Below are 26,440 nucleotides of genomic sequence, written 5' to 3' on the forward strand. Positions count from 1 at the left end.
GTGGAGTGTTCCCTTTGGGACCATTGTTGCTGAGCAAATAGAGCAAGATGCATGTTTTTGAGGCCAAATTAGCCCCTGGGCAGCCTCAAGATAATAGGGGCATATTCATGGCAAAACCCACCTTGTTCTCCCCCACCAACCCCGCTGGGTGGGCACAATAATAGTGCAGGTGAGGGTCTGCCTCAGTGCGTCCAAACTACCTTCAGTGAATTACCCACTGACACAATCTACAAGAACCAGGAAGACATTGCTCCAGTGAAAAATGAGTCTTTTTCCCCCCCATGAAGATACCACATAATTGTATTAGAAGCAAAAGCTGCTGAATGCTGAGTAGAGTCTAAACCACAAAAGACTGTCTTGAGGTCTGTTTAAAAGCTGTCTGTAGATACCAATACACAGACTGATCTTCAGTCTTGCTACCTTCACAGTATTTTGTTGGAATTCAGTGTCTCATTCTGACCACTAAAAGGAGAAAGATAAGTCACAGTGTGGGTTTTGATTTCCAGAAGCTACAGGTCAATTCCATTTGTGAAATGCGTGTGATGGACCATTGTTGATCTGTCTGAAAGACTGAGACAACTAGCTTCTATTACGGTTAGTCAGCAGACAGAAATCACCCTTTAAATGAAACTAACATTGCGGATTGGAGCAGGGCAGTCAGAGCCATTTATATCTATTGCAGATCTGGAAAAAGGAATATCTAAAAAGTTAGCAGTCTGTGTGTGTGCACACGTGATTTGTGTGTATGTAGACCTAGTGTATATCTGCTTCACTGGTCCCAAGTCTACAGAGTGGACTGAATGGCTGGAATTTTTCTTTTTTTCCCTCAAGGTCTGGCTTCTTTACAGTGTTTCCGTAAAATGCCTGTTGGCAGTATGTGGTGTTAATAAGTTTCTCTGGGATAATTGGATTACTTAAGATATTACATGTAAACAGAGAGTGCACAGCTAAACAAGAATAGCCCTGTTACAACATCACAATTGGAAGCATTTCATTTTCAGAGCATAAAAATGCATTTTTCCTGAAATACGTGACCTTTAGATTTAGATCGCAATAACTGTCCCATCCCTAGTGTTGTCATCGTCACTGACAAAACCATCCAGTGTACAGTAGTGCTAGTTACTCTGCAGCTATTGCTGATGGTTGATTGCATTACACCCTGGAAGGGAGGCAGATGAAGACAGACTTGTACATACTCGGCAAAGCAATATGGCAAATTCCAATTTATTAGGCATTGATTAGAAGAGCAGTTCCTACTGGCATTAATGGTGAGAAGATACTGGGGGGGCCACTGTACTGGAGATCCTGAAGGTATGGCTTGATTTTTCAGAGAGAATCTGGGTCTAATATCAGACTGCTGATAAATCAATCTGATTGGCTGAATTGGTACTCTTGTCCCAGGTGTTCATCTTCGTAGGAGTTGTACCTGGCCTATTCCCAGTCATCTGGAAGACAAAATAGTATTGAAACTGGATTTACTTCTTTTGGTAAATCACCATTGACTGGAGGACATGAAAGCCTGAAAGCATCAATCTAGACTCCACATTACCTTAGACTCTTGAGAGCACAAGCCATAAAGGAGCCATTTAACATGTATTGTCAGGTATTATTCAGTGATCATTGCCAATCATTTCAGAAGCTATCATTTCTAATAGCCAGTTTTCTCATAAAATAAATTTATTTTGTCTCAAGACATCTTAAGCTGTCCTCGAGTCGGGGAGAGAGAGGGGAATGCATATATACACACTGATTTGTTTATATAAATGTTCATTCGTGGGACTCAAATGTAAAGGTATTCTGTCTGGAGCTGGTTGGAAATTGTCTGCTGGAACAATTTTGCATCAGAAAATGCCAGTTCGTCAAAAGCAAAATGTTTCACGCCAACCTGTCACTTTTGACAAGTCTCATGAAGGAACACCGGCAGAACCCGGCCTGTCAGGCAGGTTTCACATCTCTCCCTGCTACCTTGCCCACACATCTGAAGGACTGCCTTGGAGTCGGGACTCCAGGTCTTCCAGGATTTGCAGCTCCAGGCCAGCCTTGCGATGGTGACCGTCCCCAGGGTTGGGGATGCCAGGGCTTACAGATTCTTAGGCCAGTTGGCTCCCTGGACTGACTGACCCCTGCAGGCTGGGGAGCCAGTTGCCCTGCGAGTCAGGCAGCCTGGGGAATCAGCTGGCACAGAAGCCCGACAGCCAGGCTCTAGATGGGGCGCACAGGGCTTCCAGGTTCCCTGCCACAAAGCTGGGAGTCTGGAAGGTCCTGGGACAGACTTCAGGGTCTGTGGTTCCAGGGCATACCCGCCAGGCAGACTGGCCTCCGAGCTTCCAAAATCTTGGGCCAGCCAGCTCCTTGGCCTATCCAAATCTTGGGGCAGATGGCTTCCAAGGTTGTCAGAGTTGAGCAGTCGGGGAGCCAACTACTGTGAGCATTGAAGAGCAAGCTGGCCCAGGAGCCTGCAAGCCAGGGAGTCCCTGGCCTCGGGGGAGTCTGCATGGCAGGGCTGCCCTGGAATCACGGATCCTGGAAGTCTTGCCAGCTGATGGCTGAAACCAACATGATTGCAACATTTCCATTTGGTTGAAAATTTCAAAAATTTTGATATAATGAAATTTCCCATGAAACAAAAATTCTGACTTTCAACCAGCTCTAACCCTAACCAAAAACAATGGTCATCAGCTGAAGTTAATAACGAGAACATTCTTCAAGAACATGGTTCAAAGGTCGTGGAAGTCAATGGAAAGACTCTCATTGACTTCAGTAGGCTTTGGATCAGGCCCCATGTCTGATGTTTTTAGAAATTTTACGCACTGACTTATCAGAGAACAAAATTTAGTCCTCTGCTTTCAGAGTATCTCCTATAGTCACCACACAACCTTTGCCCATCGCAACTGGCTGTAGAACACACAGTAGAGACAAGTGCTAATTAACTCCTGTGCCCCCGTCATGTCATCTTTCTTTCCACAAGATCACTCCAGAGCTGGGCAACATTTTTCAGCTGAAACGGTTTTTTCCACCAAAAAAAAAAAGCAAATCCGGATCCAATGAAATATTTTGCCACAATTTGTGTCAATTTGGGCAAAATGTTTCAGTCAAAACAAAAGAAAAGTTTGGAAACGTCTAAACAAATAGTTTTAATATTTTGAAAACATGAAACATTTCAATTTTTTGGGCTACACAAAGCTGTGAAGGAGAAGGTGGTGTCACCATCCTTCTCTCCCCCATAACTTTTAGCCTCATGCTCAGGGCACTCACTGGTGGTGTGGGAGACTCAGGTTTGAATCCCAGCTCAGGAGCAGGGACTGCAACCCCCCATCATTCCCCTCCCAGGTGTGTGTCCTAACCACCAGGCTATTGGCTATTCTGGATTGGGCCTCTCTCTATCTCTTTTGTTGAATCCTATATCTCCTGCTCCCTGGTTTTGTGAATGCAGCCCTTCAACTCCTTTGCTTATGTTCAAAATGAAACATAGTTTCAGGCTGAACAAAAACGTTTCCTTCAACACAAAATGAAGTTTTCCCAACATTTTCACTTTGCTGAAAATCCCCCACTCTTCCCCCAAAATATATTTTTTTAACTTCATCTTGACCAAATCACACAATTCTTCTGACCTTTTAGAACTGCCAGTGAACCAAAAAATCAGTTAGTCTCACAGCTTTGCTCTACAACATTCCAGCCAGTACAATAGGATAAAAATGGCATTGATGGGAGTACTTACGATATCGGAGTTGAAGGGTTTCACATTGATGTTTCGAATTGAACTGCTGGTGAGGGACCACACCTTGGTTTTGTGCTTAAAGGCGGCTCTAACCTTTGGAAAGAGGCATTAGAAGGCAGTCAGGAAATGATGATCCTAATCTGGTTTTATTTATTTCTCAGGTACAAAGTATTGTCTTTCCATTATAAATGGACGAGGGTTCATACGCATATGTTACTGTGGAATATTTGCCGTTCTACTGTGTAATAATAATAATAATAATATCATGGGGTTCCATTTTAGTGTTTACCAATAGGTCCATGATCAGATTTGCACATTTAATAAGTAAAAATATAAGCTCCGATTGTGTCAGCTAATCTGTGCACTCAGGGGGGCACTTCCCCAGACTCCATGCAGTCCCAAAATAACTGCTCTGCCAGGAACCAGCAATGGCTCTGGCCTCTAGGCGCACCCCCAGAGACCGAAGGGGCTTTGTGCAGTTTATCCTGGCCTTCCGGGGAGCCCCTAGGTTCTATGTGAGTCACCAACTTTGTGGTGGGCCCTGTGGGCTTTTTTCACTAGATGCAAACTCTGACAATGCACACGCACACCCATCCCTCTCTGATGGGATGAGGGGATCTGGCATGCGGAATTCCTCCTCCAGAAGCCCTCCTGACAACGTTTTCCCTGGCGGGAGATGATCCAGGCTGTTGTTTTTTCCAAACTGCCAGCCCTGCAGATTCTAATAATCAAGTAACACGAGTGCAATTCCATCACCTTCTACATTATGGCTGCACAGGTGTCTGTGCAGAGAGGCTTTGGTCCAGCCCTGGGAGCTTAGTAAATAATTCTGTTGATGGTTGTGAGCCAGACTCGAATGCAGCCTGCTCCCCCAGTGCTGTGTCAGCTCCATGGAAGTAAAAATGGGAAGAAGTACCTATTTTTGTCACTGAAATGCAGAGGGATCTGTTGAGCAAAAGGTGCCATCTTATCTAGTCACTTTTCAGAGCAGGGCTGCGGCATAGCTAAAATTCCAGCATGAGGCCTAGGGACCACTTATCTGGAGAGCCTGAGTGGGACTTAAAGGTGCTGGCCAGTCCAGACAGAGGTGAATTTCACACTTTAACAATATTGTTCACTTTGCACACACAGAGTGAAATCTTGGCCCACTGAAGTCAATGAAAAACTCACCCACCGTGATCCTCCAAATACCCACCACTCCAGTGGAGTTCTAAAGAAGTATGTCCTCATAGTGACAATACAGGGATCATATCCCCACGCCACTCCAGCTCACCTTTCTCATTCAAACAGTCCCCCTGAAGTCAGTGGGACTGTCCATGTCATTAAGCCCTAGCTCTGCCTTGTTGTTCTCTAAAAGCATTGCCTTTAATTTGGCACTTGAGTGATCACATTTGTGGCAGGGAACAAAATACTCACCACCCTAGCTACAGCTTTATATGTACCCTTATATTGATAAACTACATGATGCTTTCCAATGAAATTCAACTCCTCTCTAGTTGAATAAAGTAAAACCACGCCACCCAGAAATGTGGTGATGGGTGTATGTTAGTTTATTGTGCTTCCATTTTAGAAGGCAGTGATGAAGCAATTAAACGTGATCCTTAAATGCTAATATGGGGGCAATATTAGTATCCCCATTTTAGAGATGGGGAAATGGAGGCACAGAACAGGGAAGTGACTTGCCCAAGGCCACTCAGCAGGGTAGTGGCAGAGCCAGGAATAGAACCAGAGCCAGGAATGGCTCTAGTCAGTAAGCCATACTGCCCCTAGATGTTAGAATCTCGCATGATTTACAAAATGCTAATTGCTAAATTGCTAGTGGAGAAAAACCAGGAAAATTAACTAACTAGCTCAGTGGCATGTCAATCTGTGAGATTTAGTAAATCTGGAGAGAATTAATTATCACTGTATTGATCTGGCACCCTTTGAAGTGAGTGGCAGTTTTGCCATTCTGAAAGCAGAAGGGAGCCAATTGTTGGGGATTTTTAAAACAAGTGAACATATTCTTATTTTGCTGACAGGTACAATTAAAATTAGGGTAAGGTGGTCTGTATATTTGTAATTCCTGTGGTGCTGTATATGTACCTTTTTATATTTCTCCCACTATTATTGCATGCGATAATTGTTGTTTATAGTCTCCCTCTCCTTTTGTTGTTGTTCTCCTTTTTACTTTGAAAAACAAAACAAAAAATAACTGGGGGGGAAGGGATGTAGTCTGCTCTGTAGTTCTGGCATTGCCAAGGTCCTCAGGCAATCAAAAGTACTGCCATTTTTCACAGTATTTCTTCATACAGGTCTTATGTATTGCTTGTAAAATCCGATATCTCTGCTTTACCCTACTGATTTGAAATATTGCTAGCGGTTTTGCTTTCCTATGTCTGGGATTCCCTGTTACACAAAGTTTTGAGGAGTAAGGCATTTAAAAAAAATTTTTTTGGGAAGGTGTATTTTAAATAGAGACCCCTCACAGAGACTGTACAGTGGAGCTAGTAAGAAATATTCTCCAAAAGGCAATTGCTCATTTCTGCTGTTTGCCAGGGATTCAGACTCTGAAGTACAGTACCTAGTGCCTCTAAGAGCACTCAGAGGACTTTATGAATTCCCTTCCTTAGTAGGTGTCAGCAAAACAATCCAATGGCCAGATATTTATATCTGGCCATTGGATTGTTTTGTCTGGGAGTCAGATGGGTCATGGAGAGAAGGAGGCTCTCTGAGCACAGGGAACAATAGGATATTTAAATATTTTTCCTTCTTAACTTTTACCAGCCCTCCTAGCTTTACATATTGGTGTCTCCTTCTGATCCCAGTGCAGCTAGAGAATTCAGTACCCAGCACTATGAAGTCACTGGGGCAGAGACCATTCAACAATGGTCATGATGATGGTGGTCAGCAAATACCTGATTATTGCAAACACCATGTCCTGCCTGCTCCTGCGCTGGCAGAGAAGGCCCTTAATGCTGCAGAATGGAATGGTTCCGGTGTTTATGTGCGGCATGGAGGGAAGAGGCATGGGACAAGCAGAAGAGTGGTCAGTAGGAGGTATATGTGTATATGCTGATCCACTAATTAAAACAACCACATGGTGCTGACAGCAACTTCCATCACCGCCTTTGATTTACAGTAACAATGGCATATTGCTGGGCTTTTGTGCCCAGTGCCCTGGGAGAGGGGAGCATTCTGGCAGCTCCAGTCCATGTAGAGATTTCCTGTGCAAGGCCTACTTATCTGGCTAAAGCTTTGGCTCTAAAGGAGTCAATCCAATGACGCAATCCTTACATGAAAAGATCCCCCTTTAGTCCACTGTAAAGGACCTAGCATCCTGCCAAGAAAAGTGTGAAATGTTCTATTCTGGTTTCTCATTAATAAAGGGATTCTAAAAGTTTGTTTTGCTGAGATTAATATTTATTTTCCCTTCTGGCTCTGAAACCCAAAAATTCTCACTTCAGAAATGTTGCCCATAGAATGCTAGTCTCCATCCATGCCCAAGCAGTATCTTTCCCCTTAGACTTGAATTCTGATCTGTTATCACATATCAGGAAACTCTGCTTCTTTAGGTTAAATGCACTAAATGACATACATTGCTACAAAGTGGGGTCATGTGTGGCCAGGAGTCCTCTGAACCATAAAATCACTGATAGTTTCATGTTTCTCACACAGAAACTTACAAATATCAGTGACAAAGAAAGTGCCCATAATGGGTTCATTCACTGTTTATTTTACACCCAGAGCACTAGAGTTTTTTACTGAGTTCCTACTTTCCTGAAGATGTCATAAATTGTAATAACAGTGACTACATAAAAAAAAATCACATTGCTAAGCAACTGTGACTGAGGAATAAAGAGCAGTACTTAAAGCAACAGCATTAAATAAGGGTTTCCTAAAATACCAAAGCTGATTTACAAACTTTATACCATCCTAACAATATTTTAGCATCATTTGGCTCTTGGTTTTACTACAGAAGGAGCTCTTACTGGATGTTTATTGGGGGAGAAGGGAAGAACATACCTCTGAATTCAGAAGACAGTGAAACAGGAAGATGAAAAATCCCTAAAATAAAACAAAAAAGGGAAGAATAATATTACAGGTTACTTGAAGTATTGTACTAAGCATGTGTGCAACAGTCTGAGATTTACAATTGAGCACGAATGGGTCAAATTCTTCCCTAACTTAATCAGTGACAACATTAGGCTACTGATAGGACTGGTCAAAATTTTTCCATCTAAACTTTTACTTTATTTTTAAGGAACTTGGGTTTTCAACAAAATTTTCACAGAAAGTGTCTGCCTCCAAATCCAAAAGTTTAAAAATCAAAAATGTTTTGGTCGTTGGCAATCAAAGCCCTTTTCCAACCAGCTCTAGCTGGGACCCTCTGATGTAGTGTTGGTTTGATTATCTGTGGAACTCCTTTGTGAGATGACAAAAAATTCACAAGTGCTGCTTTTACCTCTCTGATCCAGGAAAGAACTTAAACACGCCTGTAACTGTATGTCTGTACTCAAGCACCTGCTTATAGTTAGGCAGATTCTTAAGTCCTTTCCTGGCTAGGGATGCTTTCAGTGGATCAGGACCCTTCTATCTTGTCATCCTATCACAAGTGCTGTATGCTGCATCAGTGGGCCTCTTTTCTACTAACTTTTATCAAATGCAACACACATACCCTGTTGCTCGACCTGATGAGATCTACGTAGCCACTTAGGATTGTCTTATTTGGCTCCTTCTGGATTACAGAATCTTAAGTTGACTTTACAAACCTGAGAAATGTCAGCGGTGCATCCACTGTTAAATCTAGTCCTTGATGCCTCACTCTTGAAAATGAACTTTGAATAAACTCTGTCAAGGGCAGTGTTCAGTACCTGTTTATCTGGTGGCTGTTAGAAGCCTTAATCAATTGCTCAATATTTTCACTGTCTATGCAGAGACTGGAGAAATATCATTGATTGTACAGGCTTATGAGATAAAGGGGTATGGAAGATCAGAAAAATATACACAAATGAAAACATTGCTAAAGATCTGTCAGTTGCAAGCTTGTGGTGCTCTACAGCTGTTGTCTGAACCCTCAGAGCCTGCATTATATACGTACTTGCAAGGAATTGAATATTGCAAACATGTACTGAAATACTACTGCATGGTCATTGACAGCTAGAACTCCAAAGATCCATGAACTTCCCAAGATAGGTAACAATACAGCAACTGCCTTAGCTGTCAACCTGAAAGATAAAATGACAGGAAATTTAACAGAACTGCCAGGCAAACAGTAAGTTTTTAACACATCCTAGGGGAGATTTTTAACAATTATTTCTTGGCATACGAGTGATTGTGCAAAAAAAAAAAAAAAAGTCTTCTGACAGACACTGCCATCAGATGGTTGCTCAACTTTATTGCTGTATAAATGAGTAGCTGTGTCAGCCTTTTTTGATCACTGGAAAAAAAATAAAGTAGGACCTGTTTATGTTCACAGCACAAAGAAAGAACTTCATCAATATTGTTCTTTTTTCAGAGTAACAGCCGTGTTAGTCTGTATTTGCAAAAAGAAAAGGAGGACTTGTGGCACCTTAGAGACTAACCAATTTATTTGAGCATGAGCTTTCGTGAGCTACAGCTCACTTCATCGGATGCATACCGTGGAAACTGCAGAAGACATTATATACACACAGAGACCATGAAACAATACCTCCTCCCACAGCAAGGGTTTGCTCACTCAGAACTTTCATGGAAGTCATTGGGGCAAAACCTCCTAGTTTTCTCCATGGGCACAAAGCCTATTAGCCTATTAACTGGTACCTGTGCAGTTCTATTATGCAAGGTGGAAGGATGTAGGAGATTTTCATGCCCTATGCCTCAAATTACTGAAATCCTGAAAGATACCAAGGACCAGATGCTGCCTTCCATTGGCAGAAGGAAGCAAAGCAGGTGGAACCGGGGTGGGGAGAGTGGAAGTGGAGAAAAAAGACTCCTTCCCAGAGCTGTCTAAGTCCTAACAAAGGCACATGGCCCCAAGTCCCCAGAGCAAGTGAGTAATCCAATTCCTCGTGAGCATTGCCCATAAACATGTTTAAATGTAAGCACATGCTTAACTCCTATTGAGGCCAATGGGATTTAAGCACATGCTTAAAGTTAAATTCCTTACTGAACTGGGGCTGTGGTGAAGTTGGGGATCAGTAGGTCAGGATGGGGGCATATTGAGTGAGGGAAGGGTGGAGCCAAGGATCAGCCCACCCTCTCAACTATTGCATCACTGAGGAGCTTGCAGATTGCTAGTAGGAAATCCATGCAGGAGATCATGTTGTCTCAAGCAATATTAACTTCCCCTTTGGTGGGACTAGGGTGTAGGTGCAGGAGAGCGGTGCCTACATCTGCATATCTTTTGTTAGGGCAAGGCTCCATGATGATTACAGAAAACAACAGGAGAAAAATGAGGCTGCCGTATCACATAACTCAATGGAAAAATCTCTTTAAATACTGAGTGCCATGGGGTCAAGGGTTGCTGGAAAATATGGGTCACCGAAGAAAGCCTAGATTTCTTAAAATGTGTGTATTGAGGAGAATCTTGGTGTCCTTAGCCACAAATATTTCAGTACAATTCATTTTGATCTGTAAAGGGTCTGTCAGCCAGGAACTGAAGGAATACAATAAACCCTGAGGTCTATTATTCACTTACAATATACATTTCAAAGAATCCGGTCTTGAGAGCAACTCGATCAATGGTGCAGAATTATTTCATAATGCAAGGATGATATTTTTTTCCCAAGGCTAAAGTCCTTCACTTCAACAGTAACACAGGAAATATTTCCCACTGACACAATGCCAAGGACCCAGATCCTGCAATGAACTCTTGTTGGGGTGAGGGGAACCAAACAAAAACCTTGTGACTGGGCTAAGCCCCACTGATTTCGATGAGGGTCCACCTGCATAGGACTCATTGCAGGAGAGGGGCCATAGCAAACATGTGGAAAACGGAATCTGGGCATTTAGACATTTTAGGTCTCTCATCTAATCCGATATTGAAAAACACTTTCCATTATGAACCCATCACTCTTACCCTTCTGCTGTCTCAGACACATCCAATTTTTATGAAATTTGCCTTTTGGGATAAAGGGGAGTTTGTTTTAATTTTTATTTTAAGTTTGAGCAAAATGCCTTCAGCCATATTTGGAGTCGTTAGACCACAACAAATACACTTTTCCCATTGCAAACTATTCTAAACACACTATCCGAACAATGCTTCAGTAATAGTGAATGACATGAAAACTAACTGAAACGTGGGCTAGACAGAGTTTTCATTGAGGACTAATCAGTTTGGGCCAGATTTTACAAAGTGATAAAGGTGCCTAATGATATAGATAGTCATGTAGTGTAATGTACAAAAGCATCAAAGCAGGTCACGTGTTTAACTCCCACTGACAGTCAATGGGAGTTAAATACTTTATTCAGTTAGGTGCTTTTATAAATCCCTATCTGTTAGGCATCTATCTACGGCTTTAGTCACCTAAACACTAAATCTGGCCCTTTGTTTTTAACAGGTTTTGATTTAACAAAGATCATTGGCCTTTGAAGACTGAACACTGACCATGTGCAGTAAAAAAATGTATGAGGGCAAGAGATGAACGAACACTAATTAGGAAGGCACTCGGTACATGTGCATCTTTTTAAGTGCACATCCATTTAGACTGGGTGCTGTTTAGGGGTGAAATTCACCCCATGCACAGGATCAGCACAAGGTCTGTGTGTCACCTGCATCCAATTTAAGACCTATTTTGCTTAGGCGCTGCATAGATCTTATGCCAGTCTGTTGCACGGGTGAATTTCACCCTAAGTGTGAATGACTGGTTCAAGGAGTTATGAGCTTCCACTAACCAAGCTAGAAGCTTGGCAGCATTTTTTCCTTGACCTTTTTTATTTTCTTCCCTCCTCCTCTGCCCCCACTTCCCCAAACTTCGTTTCATTGCCTCTTTGACCTTTAAAAAAAATGCGTAGCAAATTAAATGCAAAAAGCTGCATTAAGCAACAATAAGGTCAAAACAATTCAGAAATTGCAAAAGATATGGGTCCCGTAGCTATGTTAATTCCAATGCATTGCACTTATATGTTCTTATTTTTTATTCCTGAGTTTCTGGCTACATGCATAGTTGAGGAGACTAGCCCTAATAATTTAAACCATACAACACAGTCAAGTACATGTTGCTTTTGGAACTTTAGCTAGTGTTTGAATATTCAGATTGAGCAACTTTAACAATGCATCACCATGGTCCTTTGGATTTGATGCTGTCTATGAAGTTTGGTAACGAGGATGATGTAATACTGAGTTTGATACCTCAAGATACTGAATGGGAAAGCCTGATTTCTGTCACCCAGCTGTGCTGGATGACAATAAGCAATGTCCTGTGCAATTAATATAGGTGTAGGTTGTCTTTTACCACTAGTGCAGAGAAAGAGGTAGCCATGTAGCTGGCTGTCCCCAGAAGCAGTCCAGGTAAGGAATGCTGCTCAGAGGCACAACCCAGGGAACGGTTAACTATCTTATTTTCCCATGCCAATAGCAGATCACTACTCCCCCTGGCCAGTACAAATATAGAATCTTGTGCCAGGGGGAGGGAGGGAATACAGGACAATGGCGGGCTAGATTCACAAAGGGACTTAGGCACCTAAATCCTAGGGTTAGGCACCACTGGTATTCACAGTACCCCCACTTAACTGCAACCGAACCCAGTAGGAGCCTAGGCTCATTCAGCATCTAACTCTTTGCAAAGTTCTTTAGGTGCCTCCATTTCTGCCTCTGCACATGAGCACTCCAGCAGGTGTTTGGATGCCTTGCCCCAGTGCAATGCATGAACCAAGGGATGATAGGTGTTCTTCTGACTAACATGCCCGTGAGGCCTAATCCCACAGGTAAACTGTGAGCATCAGAATATCTCATAGCCCAGCATTTAGGGTGCTCACCTGAGCACTGGCGGATCCCTGGTCAAATCCCTTCTCCCCCTCAGACAGAGGGAGGATTTGAACCCGTAGTCTCCCACATCCCAGGTGAGTACCCTAACCACTGGGCTACAAGTTATAGGGGGAGAGTGCCGCCCCACCGCTTCTTGCAAGAAATGCTGTAGATGACTAATTCCAAACAAGAGTTTGCAGCTGAGAATCCCAAGCAGAGGGAGGCGCCTCCCTGCAGCCTGGATTTAAAAGCCAAACTCCCGGAGAGGGGCAGGATTTAGGACACTCCTTTCTCCTTGACATCTCCCATTGTCTATCTTAGGCGGGCAGCCACCTAGCCTGCTGGCCTTTGTGAACCCCTTTGTGAATGTTCCGCATTCATTGGATAGGAAGCCCAAGGATGTGAATCCCAGTGATTTTCTAGGCGCTGAAAAGTTAGCCGTGGTCACGCTAAGCATCGCTGGTTCCTTGGTGAATCTAGCCCTTAACCTCCTCTTTCTCCCCCTGCTTGCAGTAGAAATGTGGGCAGGCAGCATAAAGGGAGGACTCACTCACCCTTAGACGTCTGCTTGGTCACATTCTAGGTGATGATGAGCTGGCCCACAGAATTTTAGAAGCCATATAAGGGTTTATTTCTCACACAAGCTGATAAAAGTTCAATCACTATTGCTCTCTCGCAGTCTAGCTCTGTTAAACTATCTTTGCTTCCAGCTTCTGTGTGTGTGTGTGTTGATCAGCCCTGCACTGAATTGATTGGGAGGCAGACAAAGCAGGCACCAAGGGGGAATTTGCTTTTCTTCATCCTTTTTACTTTCTTTTTCAGTTTTCTTCTAACAAATATGTACCACTTATTCCTTCGTTAACAGGTGACTTCTGGAAACTGCAGAGCTATTTTTGTTCTGATTACATTTTTATATCCAGTCTGTGTTTCGCAGCCTTTGGAATATTATTGTTTGTGCACAGTGTATCTATCAGCCTGTTCTACTGCTAGGACTTGTTTCTCACTGTGTCAAAATGATAACAATCTGGATGGATGGGTTACAAGTTACACAGAAGGCACAAGCTGTGCAAAGCATCATTCAGCAATAGATGCTTTGATGTGGGCTGATTTAATTCCTATGCAGAGCCAAAAGAATGGTTTTGACTTTAAGAGCCAACAGCAACGAACTTGTACTACATACGGCCATCATGCTGCAGCTGGGTCCCTTACAATCAGTGGGGTTCCTTCAGGGTAGTTGCTGGCAATTGTGCAAAATCTATTCACTGGGCCTACCTGTATGAACCCTGCAACTTTCTTTATAGTTCCTGATGCCTCAATCAGCCTTTCCTGGGTTTTCTGTCTAAGTGACTCTCCATCTCTTTAAATCTCCATCTAAAAAAACAAAAATCTTGTCTCCTTTGCCTGCTCCCCTTAGGGGCCAATTCTATAACCCTTTCTCAAGAGAGTAACCTTACTCATCTGAGACATCCCACTTAAGTCTTCGTTTTACTCTCCAGTTCCTATTTATGGTTCAACTTTGCATAACGTCCAATACTTGCATAGGCAATGCCAGATCTTCAGCTGGTGCTAACTGGTGAAGCTCCAGTGAAGTCACTGAAGCTACACTTATTTATACCAGCTGAAATCCTGGTCCCAAATTCTGGTTAATAGGAACATGAGGGGAAGATCCTGGAGCTGGTGTAATCTATCTTTGCTGCATTGATGGCAAGGTGTGCAAGAAATGTAGGGGTCAGGTCCTGGGGAATATCATTTCTGTCAACGACATAATATGAAATAGGCGTTCAATCTTCTTACTGTTAAATTCATTGGGACTTTTGCCAAGGAGCAGGGTCGGACCTTATAGTTTTATTATATTTGCAATTGGTTTGGAACAATTCTACTCACTATAGCTTTTTTCTTGCCCTTATTTAATTTTTCCCTCTTTCCTACTGCTCTGAGGACACTGTCCATATCAAATACTGATGATTGAACTAGCAGCCCCTAGGAAGTAACTTTACTGCTTGCAGGAAGCAAACTGTATTGCTATTAAGAATGGGATCTATAACTCACGAATCAGTTTTATTAGTTATATATGAGGAGCTAATCCGTTTAAGGCATCTGACCTCCACAACTTTAGACATCCTGTCTGCTAAATTAGGGACTAAATTGAGACCCATAAACCAAGATAAATAGCAGGAAGAGGTATGGTCTATAAAAGCAGACACTTTTCCATAGCAAGTCACATTGTTACTTTGATGAATAGTCCTTTTAACTGAATTTTCTCTTTTTGCGGTTTACTTCAGACACCCACCACTAGCAGCTCTCTCAAAATCTAACAGAGTTCAGATTAATACTGGAAGGAGATGAACTTGGACTGTTTCCAATTTGCTACAACTTGTAATCACCAAACTCCAACCTAAGAGCTGATTAAAATCTGTGAAACAAACAGTGTTTGCAAACTTTCCTTCACAGTCAGAACTGCCATTCAATTCAGCTATGTTCTTACCTCCTTTTATGCTTGGTGTTCACCAGTCTTCAGGATTTTATCCCCTTTGATGCATGAGGAATGGCTATTCTTCACAGAGTGGGAGTCATGAGTGAACAAGAGCATGTTGTTGTTTGCTATTATTTATTCAATCATCTAGTCAGGGAGCAAAATTACCCACCACAAATAGTCCAGCTGAACAGTATTAGAAAAAAACATTTGCTGGAAATTGTTCGAGCAACCTAGCCAGTGTGTTGCTACAACACATTCACAGAAATGTGGATAGATTTACAAACCATTTGGACCTGAGCCAGAGTTGGTTCCCATCAATGGGAATCTTTGGGACCAAGCCTTTTATGACCTAAAAATAAAAAATGAGATAAATTCACACCCAAAAATAGTCACAATGAATAATTTGACCAGCTCAAGGAACGTAAACTAGGGGTCAAAAGAGAGAGTTCAGAGTCAAAATTTCTTGGTTCTCCTCCAAGCTCAACCACCAACTCATTGAGCAAGTCAACTGGAGCATGATTTTCAGAAATTAAATTAATCTATGAACTCTGGAAGGCCCCTTGGCAGAGGTGAAAGTAAGCCAGTACGCCCCGGTACGGGATACTGGCAAGAGCCATACTGGGGCAGCCAGGCTTCCCCAGGGGGCAACTTAAAGGGCCTGGGGCTCCCAGCAGAGGCTGGAGCCCCAGGCCCTTTAAATTGCCTCCAGAACCCCGCTGCTGGAGCCCTGGGGTAGTGGCTGCAGGGCTCTGGGGGCTATTTAAAGGCCTGGGGCGGTAGAAGCAGGGGAGCCCCGGGCCCTTTAAATAGCCCCCAGAGCCGTAGGGTGGGGAGGGGCCTCCGGGGGCTATTTAAAGGGCTAGGGCTCCTTCTCCAGGGCTCCAGCAGCCATTTAACGGACCGGGGCAGTAGAAGCAGGGGAGCCGCAGGCCCTTTAAATAGCCCCCGGAGCCCTGGGGTAGCAGGGGCTCCAGCTGCCTCTGCAGCCCCGGTCCTTTAAATAGCTGCTGGAGCCCCACTGCTTCCCCAGGGCTCCGGGGGCTATTTATGGGCCTGCGGCTCCCCTGCTTCTACCTGGGGAAGCGGCGGGGCTCCAGCAGCTATTTAAAGGACTGGGGCAGTAGAAGAGGGGAGCCCCGGGCCCTTTAAATAGCCCCCAGAGCCCCGGGCTGCTGCTGCTACTACCCAGGTGGTGGTGGGGCGGCACTTACATTATAGGGTGGGCTGGGGTGGGCTCTGACCCCTTCAACTCCGCCCCTTCTGCCCTAGGCCCCACCCTTTCTGGGGGCCAGAGCTGGCTCCAGCATACCGGTAAGTCACTCGACTTATTTTCACCCCGGACCCTTGGTCTTGTGGATAGAGTCCTGGCTTCAGAATCAAGAGACCTGGCTTTCAATTCTGGCTTTGTCACTGATCTGCTGGGTGATCTTGGGCAAGTTTTAGTACCTGTTTTCCCTCCCACCTTTGTCTATTTAGCCTGTAAGCTCCATGAAGAAAGACTGGGGCTTCTAAACACTACAGTAATACAAAGAATAACCATATATGAAGTCACTGGTAGCAGATGCTCAGTGCTTTTGAAAATCAGGTCCTCGACTTCACTATGCCTCAGTTTCCCCAGGGAGAGGTGCTATTTCCTTCTTTGCACGGGTGTTGTGAGACTTAAATTAATAATGTTTGTAAAACACTGTAAAACCTTTGCTTACTGCATTCTAGGGCCCAGGCCCACAGCTTGTGCTGTTGAAAGGTGCTGTTAGTACAAATTGTTACAGCTTCTAACTGCAAAGAATTTTTCCCATGCTGGACCTGCTCCTGAAATTGTTTTTTCTTTTTTCGGGAGGCTTTGAGAACAATAGCCAGCATGTCACCAAGGAATCCCAGAGGAAAGCAGATGCTCTGCTGAAGTGTTGGCTGTTCCTACACAGCGTCCAGAAACCTAAAGCTGTTTTTAGCATCCAGTCCAACACATGAAATCAAAAAAGGTTCCTTCCCTGCAACTGGAGTCTGGCTGGGGAGAGCACGAACTCAGTCTCCTGCTCTTTGAAATAAGCTGCCATTAGTTCTTTGGTCTGAACCCTGTAACTGAACTACAGAGGATTATATTTTGCTGATATGTGATGTGATGTGCATCTTCAGGAGCCCTTCAGTGCTGATTTGCTGATGACAAACATTTTGGCATTCCCCAAAATGCTCTAGAATGTGTATAGACCGGAATATAAGGTGGTGCCCGCGCGCACGCACGTGTGTGTGTGTGTGGACACAGACATTAGGAATTATATGTGATATAATCAGAACAATGGAGACCGTCCCCCCGTTCCACCTCATTTGTAACAATACAAGCTGTTGGGTGCTGAGCTCTAGAAAGTCTTGTTTAAGTTCCCACAGCAGATCAGTGACAGAGGTAAGAATAGAACCCAGGTCTGCTCGCTCCCATCCCAGTGCTTCAACTACAAAACACAAATCTTGTTTTTCACAGAAAGTCATGTTTGTTGCAATAAAATACTCCCCCTCCTCCACCCCACCCCCCCTGGCTTCTGTCCATCTGAAGCCATGAACTGAATATCAAACACTCAGATTTACTGTCCTGGCTGGATGGATTTTTCAAGGGTTAGCTCTCTGGGCAAATCCATTTTCTGAACTGGGACTTTTCCATCTCTTTTTTTATTGCTTCTACAGCGCCTTCATTTCTCAGCTTTCCTGACATCATCTCTCTCTTACTGCTCGTGAGCTTCTGTATCACTCCCTGGGTCTCAGCACCCAAGCCTAAGGATGACTCTCCTTTTTCACCAACCTTTGCCTTTGAAGAAAGGTCTGGGAGAAAACACTGAAGAACCTAATCTCATAGCACAGAGGTTGTTATGCTTCCAACAATAGGGTCTGTCATGGCAGGAGGGTGGGATTGATGACGTTTCCTGTTTTGGGTCTTTGCGCCACTCTGTATCCTTTAGACAAGACTCTCTAGAGCTCAGCACCCAACCGCTTGCATTGTTACGAATGAGGTGGAAAGGGGGGAGGGTCTCCATTGTTCTCACAGGGAGCTGAGCCTTTTGGAGATGGCCATATATTTGTGCTTTAAGCAGTCAAGAGCTGTGTTTGTGTTTGCATAGTGTTGCCTATCATGCCCCATCTCTATTTGCTAATCACTTGAGTCACTGACTCAGCCCCAGGGTAACTGAGTATACATCTTCCCTGTCCCCATACCGACCACTGCAAGAATGGGCAATGCAAAGCACTCAAGGTTTGTCTAGCACCCTGTTGGGCTACCACTGGAATACCACTTTTAGGGAATGATCATTTACAGCAAATCAGTCATCAGTGGTATGGTTCTTTAAAACAGACTTGTCAGGCCCGGTTTTTTTTATTGCACAGCAACATGTTTAGTTAATTATGAGTCCAAATAATGTGCAATGGTGGTTGCAAATAACATGGAGAAGTTTATTAGGAGACTTGAAATTGGGTGACAGAAGTATGAATTCCCCTAGCAGCTGGTAGTGATGGTGGTGGCGAGAAGTCGGAGTAATCAAGTGCTCAGAAATGCACATGAAATCTAAAAGCAATTTTTAACAGGACAGGGTCTGGTCCTCAGAATGTTGAAGATTTATTAATTTCCTATGCACCCATTGTTTGTTTGTTTCCCCAGCTTGATTGTTTTGCCCCTGTTTGAAAGCAGTCAGTGGAATTTCTGCCAGGGGAGGTAGCAAATAAGGCAAAGAGGGCAAGAAGAAAATTAACCTTTTTTTCCTTAGGGGTACTTTGTTCTTCTCAGGGAAGTGGGGTTCCATTTATTGTTAGAAAACTAAACTGCAATGTTTCAATAGGTCAACTTGCTTTTATCTTGTAGGAGGCAATATGTGTAATTATCATTAGTCATCGTGTTTCCACAGGCTGATTATACCTTGCACAGCAAGCACTCCAGAGTGGTACAACATTTCTCTATCAGCCCAGATAACAAAAAGTATGCAGGAGGATTTGTTTGCATTAAAGTATAGTACTTAGATTATTTTGCATAGGATGTATGTCCTTTTGGGATGGGCTATCAGTCTCAGGGTAGTAAGGGCTGGAGAATTGGGCCCAGAATCATTACATCAATTAGGAGAACTGCTTGGTAAAGGCAAGGCAATGGAGAGCTAATTTAAATCTGGTTTGTTCATCACAATTTTAATCATAGAACCATAAAGTTAGATAGGGAAACAACATTCTAGGTTATCTGAGCCATCTTCCTTACCCCATCTCTGCAGGATAGTTCCCTGCAATATATTTCTTCCTTGCTTTATCCCATCTAATATCAAATGGTTTCAAGGTGAAGCTTCCGCCTCATCACAGCTCCCTATCCATTCTCTATTGTCTGGGTGTAGTCTCAGTTTGAAGAATGGATCTGTAGCAGCTCTATTCTTACTAGTTTTAATTAAAGTAAATTGGCTAAATCTCTGTGAGTCATCATGAAAGGATATCCTGAAATTGGGCCCATTGTGCTATTTACAGTTGGTCTGTTTACAACCATCTGAATCTTTTTTATAGTTGTTATACCAGGAGTACAAATCTTTGTTTTCTAGTTTCCATGCAGTAAACCAGAATGGCAGACCCAGACTTCATAAAGACGACTTGTCAAATTATAGATTTATTTTATAAAAAGACCTCTTAGTGCTCTCCTTTCTCCTTCTAACAAACAGGGTGTGATTGTGAAGCCATTACCTTTTACAGGGCATTTGCAATCTGAAAGCATTCAGCTGACATCAAACCTAACAGTGACGCAGGTTTCAACACAAAGGGCATGCTGAAAAATACCATAAGACAGGGAACCCAAGCCAAATTCAGAGGAACCATGTAAGATGGTGTAAGTTAGACACCCTTTACAGCCACTTAGGCCTTGTCTACACTACTGTGGTAAGTTGACCTAAGTTACGCTACTCCAGCTATGTAAATAACTTAACTGGAGTCGACATAGCTTAAGTCAACTTACCGCAGTGTCTCCACTGCACTGCATTGACGGGAGACACTCCCATCGATTTACTTTACTCTTTTCGTTCTGGTGGCGTACCAGAGTCGACCAGAGAGCACTCTGCCATTGATTTAGCGGGTCTGTACCAGACCCACTGTATCGATAACAGCAGCGTCAATCTCCGGTAAGTGTAGACATAGCCTCAGTCATGTGCAAGGGAGTTTTATGCTTGTGTAGCTTACACAATGCGGAGTTGGGAAAAGATGTATGTTAAAGCAGGATGGGGCCTTTCTTAATTTGCATATTCTTACACTCTCCTGGTAACTGACTTTCTTGTTATGCGCCTCTCATCTGGCCCCTTCCTCATGCGGCCAACTTAGGGCTTGTCTTCACTATCGCGCTACATTGGCACTGCTGCCTCATTGCAGTGCATCTGATGAAGAGACAGTGATGGGAGAGCGCTCTCCCGTCAATGTAATTACTACACCGCAACGAGAGATGGAAGCTATGTTGGCAGGAGAGCATCTCCCACCAACATAGTGCAGTGTAGACACCGCTTGAAGTCAGTGTGCCTTACGTTGCTCGGGGGGGGGGGGAGGGTGTGATTTTTTCACCCCCATGAGTTACGTAAGTTACATTGACGTAAGCGGTAGTGTCGATAATCCCTAAGGCTCTCGTGTGATCAGACCTAATTAGAGGCAGTAGGCCAGACTCATAGGTGATACGTAAGGGGGGAAAGAGTACAATGCACAATAAGTAGCTGTTTGCCTGCGACTCTGAGTCAGGCTCTAGAGCAGCGGTTCTCAAACTTTTGTACTGGTGACCCCCTTTCACATAGCAAGCCTCTGAGTGCGAACCCCCCCTTATAAATTAAAAACACTTTTTAATATATTTAACACTATTATAAATGCTGGAGGCAAAGTGGGGTTTGGGATGTAGGCTGACCGCTCACGACCGCCCCATGTAATAACCTTGCAACCCCCTAAGGGGTCCCAACCCCCAGTTTGAGAACCCTTGCTCTAAAGGAAGTTTATGTTGGTGAAATAAGCCCATTGAGGTGGCTAGAAGAATGCACATCACACCAGCTTAGATTCATTTAGATTCACTTGTATACTTGGCCCTCTGGGCCTCATTCTTTACTCAGTCCAGCTTTACGTGGGTGTGATGGTATTGGTTTCAGTGGAGTTACTACTGATTTACACTGGTATAAGTCAGAGGAGAGCAAGGCTGGTATAAATTTCGTAGGGTATGTCTACACAAAGATCCTCGGCAGGGCCATGGCTGGTCCAGGTCAGCTGACTTGGGCTTGCAGGGGTTAGAGTGTGGGGCTAAACTGCAGTGTAGATGTTCAGGCTTGGGGTAGACACCAGACTTTGAGACTCTGCAAGGGGAGAGGGTCTTAGAGCTCAGAGCGCAGCCTGAGCCCAAATATCTACAACTGCAATTTTTAGTCCCCCAAGCCTGAGCCCCACGAGCCTGAGTCAGCGGGCCTGCGTTCTGAGACTCGGTGCCGCAGGTTTTTTATCACAGTGTAGACAGACCTGTATTAAAGATCTGTAATATTGTGCTCAGAGAAGACTTCATAGACAATGTGCATCTTGTTCCTTTCTTACTTATGCTACTCAGTTGATTAACAACTGAGCTAGGGAATTATCTGAGAACAGCAAAGGTTGTTGAAGTAAAAGACAGAGAGAAAAGCCTCACAGAGAAGCATCAGAAAACTGTTTATTGGAAATCTATAGGTTTAGCAAATGTTTCTGTTTCTTACCTTGAGGTCAATGATGCTTGTAGATTGACCAATGGAGTAAAAATCGTTTTAGCCTGTGCCTGACATTTCTGCAGAAATAACACCTCAGCCACAGGAGCTGAACTCTGAAAATGATTTCATGACCATAACAGCCTTAATGATCTTTATTAATGAAATGATACCAGCAAAAATGTTGGTTTTGCATTTCCATGACAACAGCGCTAGTAAATAGCAAAGATACCAAGGTCAGGCATATAAACTTACAAAGAAAGGAAAGTAATTTTCTATGTAATAGCTCATACGAGCTTTAACTGCAGTGCTGCTAAATTATTAGGCATATATTTGCTTGAACTTTCTTTTTTAAATTTACATAAGGAAAAAAAATTGCTGGAACAGTCCTACAATTCTTCTAGCTTGGTACCCTGTTTCTGAAAACAATCAGTAGTACCCAGTGCTTCAGAGGGTGACATATACCCAAATAAATACATCTAACTGTGCAATATTGTAGCATGTATGGAGGGGGGTTTCTTCTTAACCCCAGTTCTTAAAAAACATTACAAAAATGGGAATTTATAGCTTTTATTATTTATCTTAGCTGGTGTAACTGCAGATGCTAAGTTATTCATATAATTGTCTGAAGATTTTGAACTTTTATTAGCTATTTGCTTCAATAAAATCCTGCAGCAGTGAGTCCCACAGGTTTTCCTACATATTGCAAAAACAAACAAAAAAAGCTTTCCTAAACATTCATTTTTAATTTCTTGCCTTTTAAGTCTAAAGAGAATCAACTGATTCTCTTATTCTATAGAAAAGGTCAAAAACAGTTCCTTACCAGCCTTCTCTATTCCATTCCCTATTTATTTATCAGTGTCTCATTACCGGTCACTCTTACTTTTCTGAATAAATAATCCTAGTCATTATAATCTCTGCTCAAATGGAAGCTCCCAAGGTTTTTGCTTAGTTCTGCTACCTCAGTTTGGATGTTCCGTGTTTCAGCAGGATTTTTATTGAGATGAGGTGGCCAACCTGGGACCTTCGCTGCATACGCAGTAGAGGACCAGGCTGGTCCATTGCCAGTACTACTTGGAGGGACTGTTGCTGCTAACAGCTTCAGTGCACTCTAGGCTGGTCCCAGAGTCTGTTGCAATCAATGTGAAGCAACACTGATCCCTAGGAGAAGCTGTGAATATTCACCAAATAGTTCCAGAGTGGGAACAAAAAAGAGATCTAAGTCAGATACTATCCATAGGCGGAAGAAGAAGAAAAAGAAGAGGGTGGTACGTTTGAGTCTTGAAAAGCTTGCCTTCTGTTTTTAAGGGGAGTTTGCTTACAAATCAGGATTTCTCATACTGCTCTTTAGGGCAATGGGAGTCTTTCTATTGACTTCAATGGGAGCCGGATCAGACCCTACGTGGAACTGAGGAGGATATCTCACGCTAAGTCTATTTATGTCAGACTGGATCTGTTCATTGTCTCCTATCTTGACCTCAAAACACGTCTGGATTTGCTAAAATAACCTACCAAGCTATGTTTAGATAGCAGTGACCAATCTCCAGCTCTTGGAGGTTGGTCCTAGGGACTGGTGAACCAGTTCAGACAAAACAAGAGTCAACCTAAACCCCTATTGCACAACTCTCATCAGACCTGATGTCCAAGCTGACAGAATTGTCATGAGGTTCAAAAGATGTTAGAAAACATTAAAAACGTTATTGTGATTTTCAGGGGCCACTGCATTTTTAATTCCCAACTTGCAGGAAAAATGCAGAAGTACTGCAGGCAAAGCTGGTTCTCATGCTCAATTTTGAAAACTTTGGCTCTCTGCACTGCTTTCCAGAACTGAAATTCCAAAGAGACTACGAGTATGTCTATACAGCAAAGAAAAACCCGCCACTGGCTCGTGCCAGCCAACTCAGGCTGCGGGGCTGTTTCATTGGTGCATAGACTTCCAATCATGGGCTCTCTGAGACTCTCCCACCCCGCAGGGTCCTAAAGCCTGGGTACATCCTGAGTCCGGAAATCTACACAGAAATGAAACAGCCCCACAGCCCGAACCCCAAGAGCCTGAGTCAGCTGGCATAGGCCGGCTGTAGATTTTCTTTGCTGTGTAGACAGACCCTAAGTTTCAAGTAGAAAATATATTGAGTGAAACCATAATGATGTGACACACACCTTTGAAAAACCAATGTAGGGTTAAAGAATATGGTTCTTCACAGAGTCATTTCCTCATGCCATTTTGAAAATCCCAACGTATCAGGCATCCATATGTTCTGATTAATTGTTTTTTTAACTGAATTATATCTAATATGGGCTTTAATGAAAAATGCTTTCATTCAATATTTCAGTAAAATAAATGTTCCTGCTTTTATTCTTTGAGTTTGCAGCAGTTGGGAATTTTATTTTCAATGTATACATGGCTGTTTCTTTTCTGAAACCCACATAAAATAGTTACCGTTAATGGAGTCGTATTACTTATCCAAAAATAAGGCATAAAACTTTGAAAGGACTTTCATGTTAAAATATTAACTTTTCTCTGCTGTAATGACCCTGTATTTTTCGTTTACTTATTTTGAGAGAGCAGTGCGGGGGAAATATGCAAATCAGACAGTGTAGCTAAGAGCTTTTTCAGACTTCTGGGGTGATTTATGTAGTTGTCTACAGTGCTGCACAAGGTGCTTGTTTGAATAAGTGTTTACTTTATGTGATGGAATAACTTTAATATTTGTCTTATTATTCTGCATAAAGCTGACATAGAGTTCTAGGATTATAAATGGGGCCAAGGATGTAAATGTAACACTCCAAGCAAAGTTTTAAGTTATCACTATTCACCGTGAGTTGCACCATTTCACGATGAACAATGAGTGTTTAATTGTGGTGCCATGCATAGAGATACACCTCATATAACATTGTCCTTCTCCTATTGAAATTTCCATAGCTCAAAATCGGAGTTCTTGGGTAATAAAAAAATAACAGGATACTTCAGGACTGAAAACTAAAGCCAATTAGGGTGAAAAAGGAATGTGAGCTTCAAAGGCCTTCGCTATGCATTGTAGATTTCAACACTACATGCATCTGATGAAGTGTGTATTCACCCACGAAAGCTTATGCTCCAATACGTCTGTTAGCCTATAAGGTGCCACAGGACTCTTTGCTGCTTTTACAGATCCAGACTAACACGGCTACCCCTCTGATACTTAACATCTAAAATGTTATTTGTATTACAGTGGTGCCTACAGTCCCCAATCAATACTGGGATCATATTCCGCTGGATGCTCTATAAACCAACAGAGCCTAACTCAAAACCTATAGAAGTGAATGGGCTTTAGATCAGGCCCATAATGAAAAGGAAATGAAGCCGTAATGGTGCAGAGGGAGGATGGACTAGCCACCACAAGTACAATCCCACTTAGGACCTTAAGTACTTAGCCATCCCGCTGCCCATGCTGCCGAGGCTATGCTTCTCTTTTGAGTGTGCTAGCTCGATCAAAGCTAATGCATGTATGGCTATCCGAGCTGGAAATTACACTCCAGCTCTAGTGTGGATGTACGCTATGTTGTAGAGAGGGCAGATTTGCACTAATGCATTTATTCTTATCAAGCAGTGAACTATTTATAAATCAGACCATCCCAAGCCTTTGATTCCTTCAACTGGAACAAAAATAATACTCCCTATCTGTGAAACTGAAGGGAGATTTGCCAGCAAAACCAGCATGAGCACCTTCCACCAAGGGGGAAAAAATCATTATGCTAGCAGTTAAATCTGGAGAAACTACACAAGCTCTGAATATATCAAATCATAAGAGAAAAGCCAAAAAAGTCACACTATTTTTACCATCCAACTTAAATTATATTAAAGATTATTCCTAATTTTCTTTTTCAAAAAACATGTTGGATTTTGTTCCAATATTACAATTTCAGATTTCTGGTGAAACCTTAACACTCATAGCTGTCATGTGTACCCTGGAATTTAATATGGATCCCTTCCTTTGCTGAATCCTCTGGAGTTTTAGCAAATCTCCCAGGATGCAATTCAGCTTCAGCAAGGGGCCAGCACAAGGGTCACTTACCATTTAAATGCCACGTAAACTCTATGTTGTCTTAAGTGGTGCATAGGCTTTGTGTTGACAAATTGCAGAGAGTCTGTTTTACCCTCAGGGGTGTAATATCAGAGTTACCAACAGCTTATTGATTGTTGGGTCTGTATCAAAGGACTGACTCCACCCAGGAATGGTAGTGCAGTGCTCTCCAGCTATTAAAGGTGAGGGCTAGCTGGCAAGTGGCTCAGCCGTACCCATATAAAGTGGTGCTAGGTGAAAGCTCCCTCTCTATCTTTGCCCTCTATCTGTCCCCACTGATTAGGTCACCAGATTCAGCTCAATAAGATATTGATCTGGCATGGTCCTGCACGCACCTTTGGGTTTCTGAGCCCCTTTAACTCCCACTGACTTTAGGGGGAGTTTAGCTTGTTCAGCACCTGCAATAAATGCTCAGCATCTTGCAAGAACAAATCTTCTAGTTGCAGTCTTTTGGCCACTTTGATTCTAAATTTGCATGTGTCCTCATCCGTTTCTGTCTCCTTGCCAAAAGCAATTTGTGGGGTTCATAAAAGGGATGTAATTAACCAAATTTTAACAAAATCT

At 43.0% G+C, this 26,440-nt stretch overlaps 1 protein-coding gene across 1 annotated transcript in view; it reads right to left on the reverse strand.

Annotated features, from left to right (window-relative positions):
* Positions 1-1,349: 1,349 nt before the first annotated feature.
* ADGRD1 (adhesion G protein-coupled receptor D1) overlaps positions 1,350-26,440 on the reverse strand; it is a 240,924-nt gene continuing 215,833 nt past the window's right edge. Inside the window, exons 23-26 of the mRNA XM_077835220.1 lie at positions 8,799-8,925; positions 7,724-7,765; positions 3,719-3,811; positions 1,350-1,445 (exon numbers count right to left, since the gene is read on the reverse strand). Of these exons, the coding sequence (XP_077691346.1) occupies positions 1,350-1,445; positions 3,719-3,811; positions 7,724-7,765; positions 8,799-8,925 (358 nt within the window). The remainder of the gene's footprint in view (positions 1,446-3,718; positions 3,812-7,723; positions 7,766-8,798; positions 8,926-26,440) is intronic.

The sequence above is a fragment of the Eretmochelys imbricata genome, chromosome 15, assembly GCF_965152235.1.
Source record: "Eretmochelys imbricata isolate rEreImb1 chromosome 15, rEreImb1.hap1, whole genome shotgun sequence".
Classification (NCBI taxonomy): domain Eukaryota; kingdom Metazoa; phylum Chordata; order Testudines; family Cheloniidae; genus Eretmochelys; species Eretmochelys imbricata.